Raw genomic sequence first — 5,764 nt, forward strand, 5'->3', positions numbered from 1 at the left:
CTGCATGGAATGTGGAAGATTTCCTATAAATAGTGTCATACTTGGCAGGATTCAGAGGGTGGTTCATTCTAATACATTTGTACTGCCTGGATAACTTCTGCCATAATATATTCGTGACGAATTCTGGAGAGCCAGCTGCCGTTGAAGAAATTAACCTCGGGATTCACAGGGCACGATTAAGAAAAGATACTTTAACAAATGATGCAAACAATGGCGTGAGGATCATCTTGCTGTCGTTGATAACAATATTGTTTACAAATGATGCAAACATAGCACATGATTTGGAGCTCAATAGTCAATTGGAACGATTAATAGTTTAACCAGTAAGCCAGTATGTAGCACAACATAGTATAGTTATTACAAAGGTGAAAGATTATCACAGAGGTTGCATTTATTTATCTTTGGTTACGCCGTAATTAACAGTGGTATATATGCCAGGCCGTATGATCAGGCCGGGTTGACCAACCTACAGTTGGTCCTGATCTGCCCGACGGTTCCGTTGGGCGGGCTGAGGTTCCCCATCTTTATCATAGCGGCTGCGAAATCGGCAAAGAAGGCGGCGTTGTCTCCTTTGTACTTGAGCACTATCTTAACCTGCGTCTGGTTGTTCGGGGGGTAGAGAACCTGGTCGGAGTGGAGGAGGCCGCGCAAGTTGGTGAGGTCCGCGTAGTACTTATTGTCGAAGGTGGACCCCGTCGAGTCCAACGGCGCCAGGAAGGTGTCGTTGGCGGGGCCATTTTGGGGGCAGTTGGCCTTGAGCCCCTCGGCGAACTGAAAATCGATGCGGGCTTCGTTGTAGAGGCGGAGCCGGTAGTTCTGGCACTGCGCGGAGCCGATGGTGTGCGCGCCGGAGAGCACGGTCATCTCGGTCGCGCTCAGGCCCTTCCTTTGGAACCTCGCGATGAGGTCGCTGCCGTCAGGAGGATTGGTGACGAGGTTGGCGAACGGCGGTGGGAGGTCCCTGTTGGCCAGGTCCATGCTCGCCGTCGTCGAGTCGCGCCGGCCGAGCGGCACCGTCCAGGTTGGCCCGCCGAGCTGCAAATAATGCAAAAGACATCACATGCCGGCGGTTCAAATGAATGTACAGTACTCGCAGTTTCCGCGTCCGGGACTACGTACCAGAAAGGTGCCGTCCCGTGCGGCGAGGGTGAGGATGTCGGCGCAGGAGACGGTTTTTGGGCAGGCTTGCTCCACCGCGGCCTTGATCGTGTCGATGACCTCGAAGCCGCGGAGGGAGTTGATGTTCCCGAAGGCGTTCTTCTCACCGATCGCCGGAGTAGTCGCCGTAGCAGGCACGTTGTCCAGGAGGACCGATCCGTCGCACCCCTAACCAAAATCAAATGCCAAAATTATAAACTGTGCGCGGAACGCAATGTGTGCATGATAGAATCGATCGATCTGAGCCAGCCAACTGCATGCACATGGATATTCTCATACCTCGACGAAGCAGTCGTGGAAGTGGAGCCTGAGCAGCGAGGCGCCCATCCGTTTCTCGCTGGCGACGGTAGTGTTCATGACGCTGCGGACGATGGCCTCCAGGTTCGGGCAGGTCGACGCGTAGAACGTCGGGCTGAGCTGCCCGTGGGCGCCGGAGACGAAAAGGACTAGTAGCGCGAGGAATGCGCAACGCCAGGTGGTGGTGCAGGACGCCGCCATTGTAAGGGTCTAGCTTGCTTGCTTGCTTTCCTTGGGTGAATGGCACGAGCTGAGTGATGGAGTATGCACCGTACCCATGCCGCTACTTATAGTGCAGTTGCGTCGCGTCCATGCAAGATAGCTGGCTTTGCATATTACGGCCTCCTCACCAAAGTCAGAGCTTACCTCTCGGTGGCCATGCATGCGTGCAAACTTCGCCATCGATCGCGCTGGTCGTCCGGTGAGCTTACAAGCTGCGTTGCGCTGGCATAGTAAATTAGTAACACTACTTGCGAAGTCAAAGCGTGTAGCTTAGCGAGAATGCTGCCGCCAGGCATGCATGCTTACCGATCGAGAATGCATATGTGCATGTGATACTGTGGACTTTGGCCAGCAGCCGCCTGCATGCATTATTTCTGAATGTTACGTATAATGGGAGATTACCGAGCAGAGCTGGCTCTTGGGAACCCGAATGTACAGCTAAATCGTCTGTCGATCGCGTAGGGACGTTCTAGATGTATATATACTGCCACTTGCCTACTTGTGTGTCTAGCTAGCTGGCTTGCTGCCCTCGTTCTTCATCCTCACTCCACTGCTAAAAGTAACCATGGACGTGCTCCATTTCGTCATGGCGCGTGCAACCCAAGATCTTTGCTGAGGACGACGTCACCTTCACACGGCCGGAGTACGTACGTCGTGCGTATGCGTGCGTGCGTGCGCAGCCATGATCATGGATTATTATTGTTTTTGTGGGAAACAGTGAATATATTACACTTTAGCTACATGTGAGTCGCCTGCATTTTGAATTTAGGCCAGCTGATCTTTTGGCCGTTTGATCTGTTCTGAGATCCGTGTCTTTGTTTGTTTTCTGGCTGGTGCTTTTGGTCTGTTGGGTTGGATGGAATCGACTTACCCCTTATTTGGGACAGTCGATTTGCTTGTTGGGCTCGTTCCCGACACTCGTTAAGATCTCAATGCCCGTTTAGGCTTGTGAGCGCAGCCCGCGTTGTGCAGGTGACCGGCACCTTGTCTCTTGCAGCCCTTCCACACAGAGAGAGTTGAGCACCCTCTCATTAACTTCGGGCCCATCTCTCTCACTCACTTCTCTCTCAATCTTTTCGGCTCTCTAGGGTTCGTTGGTTCTTGCTACTCCCGTGTTGATATCCGCATTTGTTCTTGTTATATCTATGGAACTATCAGGTTTCGATTGAGTTCTTGAGTTATGTTTTAGTCTTCTTCTTCAGGTTTTTCTTGGCGGTGCCTGGTTAGGTTTCGTCTCCTCCAACCTAATCTTCGGTCCTCTGTTTTGCCTAAGGTATGAATTCCCCATGCTCGAATATGTGCATTGTTCTTGTGATTTGTGCCTTTTCCCCTTTGATGTAGAGTTGTTGGTTAGTGAGCGATTATATCCGTATTTATTTAGTTGATTTGTTGGTCACTATCTAGTTAGGAAGCTATGTAGCTATCTCTTTTCTTCTTCTTTTTCTAGCTAGAGATCTTTGGATTTCTCATATTCATTTGTCCTGTGAGTAAATCCCCAAATCCGCTTCTTTCTCATGCGAATTAGCCCCAACCCATGTTGTTGTTTTTGTTGTTTCCTTTCCCCTTTCTTCAGTTTGATAGCACCACTGTTTTGGTAACCGAACGAAATTTCGCGATCTCGCCCGGTTACCGCGTTTATCACCCCCCCCCCCTCTTGAGAAACACTCATACCGGGCAAAAAATCTCGAAATTTTTGAATATTTTGAATTCAAACGCTGAGAGTGTAGTTAAATACAGGGCATCTCTTCTGTACTAACATAAGTGGTTGTGGCCTAGTGGCAACGCCTGCCTTTCCTCAACAACGCGTCTCGTGTTTGAATCTTGACCCACGCTTTTTACTATCTATATCGACTTCAAAAAAATTGAATTCAAATTGAATTTCAAATTTCGTTCGATTTTTTTCCTGTATTTTGCGGTTACCATGGTAACCGCGTATTCTGGTGCCCCTCGAGAAAAAATGTGCACTTGGGATCCAAAACCTTGGATAGAACACAACCTGTCACTATGGCCTAAGACACCACAAATGTAACAGAACTCAAGCAGAAATTCATATACAAAAGGGCACCAGTTTTTGTCCTCCTCCTCCGGTGTCTTTGAAGGCCCCTGGAAGATCATTTGTCCTTCCTCCTCCTCCTCCTTGTCAAGTCTGAAACCTCTCGTCAGTGGTACCTTGATGTTTATTCTGACCATAATCCTCAAGTATTTACCCATTGCTCTTCCATCTGGTCTTGCCTCTACTTCAGTAACCTCTCCCAATTCCGATCCAATGGTTTTCCCGGCATCCCTATTCATTCAACCAAGTGGCAGCCGGAGCACTCTCACCCATATCGGGATCAGTAGTATCGAAAGAATAGTCCTCGATCCGCTTTCTTGGTACATAATCTTCTAAGGGTGTGTTTAGTTCCAGTCACCGACTGAAATGTCACGGGTCTGACCCGTCCGTGCGCGACATTCCTGTGTTTGGATTTGAAACGAACGGGAACTGACTCGTTCCCCGAAAGGGAATATTCCAACAATATCCGGAACGAACTCGTTTCTTCGATTTGGTGGAACGACGCGGAACGGCCTCTTGCGGTCTCACCCCCTCCCCCTCCCCCTCCCTCCCGAGGCACTAGCCCCCAACCCCTCTCCCGCATGGCCACCCGTCGCTCCTCCACTCTCATCTCTCCCAAGTCCGGCAGATGGGCAGCGGCGACCAGGTCAGCGAATCCTCAGCAGGCCGGCGGCTACCTGATCTATTGGATGGGCGGCGGCTACCAGGCCAGCGGATCCCCTGCAGGGCAACAGTAACCTGATCTGCCAGGGATGACCTGATCTACTAGGAGGCGGTGGCGACCTGATGTGGCGGGACGGTGACGACCTGATGTGGCGGATGGCGGCGACCGGGCCTGCTTTTCAGGCGGTGGCCATTCCCTCGCGGGCTGCGACGGCCACATATCCCACGCCATCAATGTCCCACCGCTGGCTGCAACAGTTCCAAGCCACCTATCTTGCGTTGCTGTTTTTCATCTATGAGATTTTTTCTTGATTGAAATCCAATCTAAAGTGAATAGTCAAAAAACTTTGAGCAAAATTTCGTTGATTGCATGCCCGTTGATGATTATTTACCCTGTTTGTACTCTCAATTTGATGATATTTTACCCCTGTCTGTACTCTCAGGGCCAGTTCTTTTCGGCGATTCTCCCAGAATCGCCCCCCTCTTCAGCTTCTCTTAGAATCGCCACTCCATATTTGTTTTACAATCCTATCTAGTTAAGGTCTAATTAGGTAGGATTGTAAAAAACATATGGAGTGGTGATTCTAGGAGAAGCTGGGGAGGGGGGCGATTCTGGTAGAATCGTCCAAAAGAACTGGTCCTCAGTCTAATGTACAATTCGATGTAAATGCTATGCAAATTTCAATAGTATGTTTCTAGCAATACAAAGATTTTCTACTTGTTCATATTGTATATATATGCATATGAGAGGCGGCTTCACTACTTTTATGAAAGAGACGAGTTGAACTGAATTCGTTCCATTCTATCTCTCAACCAAACATTGAAACCTAACCATTCCATTCTATCAAATATCCCCAACTAAACACAAGAACGGAACCGACCCATTCCATTCCATTCCACTTGGTTCCCAAACCAAACACACCCTAAGACTAGCAGATCATTCCCAAAGTCCCAGGGCCCATTGTCTAAAGCCATCTTCTTCCCCGACTCCTGTCCAAATGTAAACAAAAATGTATTACAGTGAACACCTCTGATTTGTCATACGCCCCAGCGTTTCTGCCACTGCCATCGCTTCAACGAAAACCGGCTTCTCCTAGAAGAGTTTAGGCAGCGCCTGTGGTTCTACGATTCCCGCCTTGCCAGATCCAGACCAGCCGATTTTGATTCCTTTCTTCTCCTTCTCCGACAGCCTCAACCCCTGCAGCAGTCCCTCGACTCTCCGTCAACGAACAGTTGCACAACGTCAATGGGTTTACTCGCCAGCGAAGAAGAAATCGCCAAAGACGAGACGAAACCGTCACACACGGGATGGACGAGCGGTTTTTTTGCTTGCTCGCTCGCTCGAGTTGGAGTGGGGTTCAGATCTCAGTT

The 5,764-nt window shown here is 49.7% G+C and overlaps 1 protein-coding gene across 1 annotated transcript; it reads right to left on the reverse strand.

The window, feature by feature from the left end:
* Positions 1–225: 225 nt before the first annotated feature.
* Positions 226–1,696, reverse strand: LOC119318798 (peroxidase 2-like). The gene is made up of 3 exons (XM_037593381.1): positions 1,438–1,696; positions 1,120–1,326; positions 226–1,035 (listed from the first exon to the last, which is right to left on the reverse strand). Exons 1-3 carry the CDS (start codon positions 1,654–1,656, stop codon positions 448–450), a joined length of 1,014 nt encoding a protein of 337 aa, XP_037449278.1. The 5' UTR covers positions 1,657–1,696; the 3' UTR covers positions 226–447.
* Between the last annotated feature and the right edge of the window lie 4,068 nt (positions 1,697–5,764).

This window comes from Triticum dicoccoides, chromosome 6A (genome assembly GCF_002162155.2).
Source record: "Triticum dicoccoides isolate Atlit2015 ecotype Zavitan chromosome 6A, WEW_v2.0, whole genome shotgun sequence".
In the NCBI taxonomy this organism is placed as follows: domain Eukaryota; kingdom Viridiplantae; phylum Streptophyta; class Magnoliopsida; order Poales; family Poaceae; genus Triticum; species Triticum dicoccoides.

Bases quoted from the DNA above. Each gene is read 5' to 3' on its own strand.
- LOC119318798 (XM_037593381.1), bottom strand. From the start codon at position 1,656: ATGGCGGCGTCCTGCACCACCACCTGGCGTTGCGCATTCCTCGCGCTA. The intron at 1,327-1,437 runs GTATGAGAATAT...GATTTTGGTTAG, and splicing joins TCCACGACTGCTTCGTCGAG to GGGTGCGACGGATCGGTCCT. The intron at 1,036-1,119 runs GTACGTAGTCCC...CATTATTTGCAG, and splicing joins CACGGGACGGCACCTTTCTG to CTCGGCGGGCCAACCTGGAC.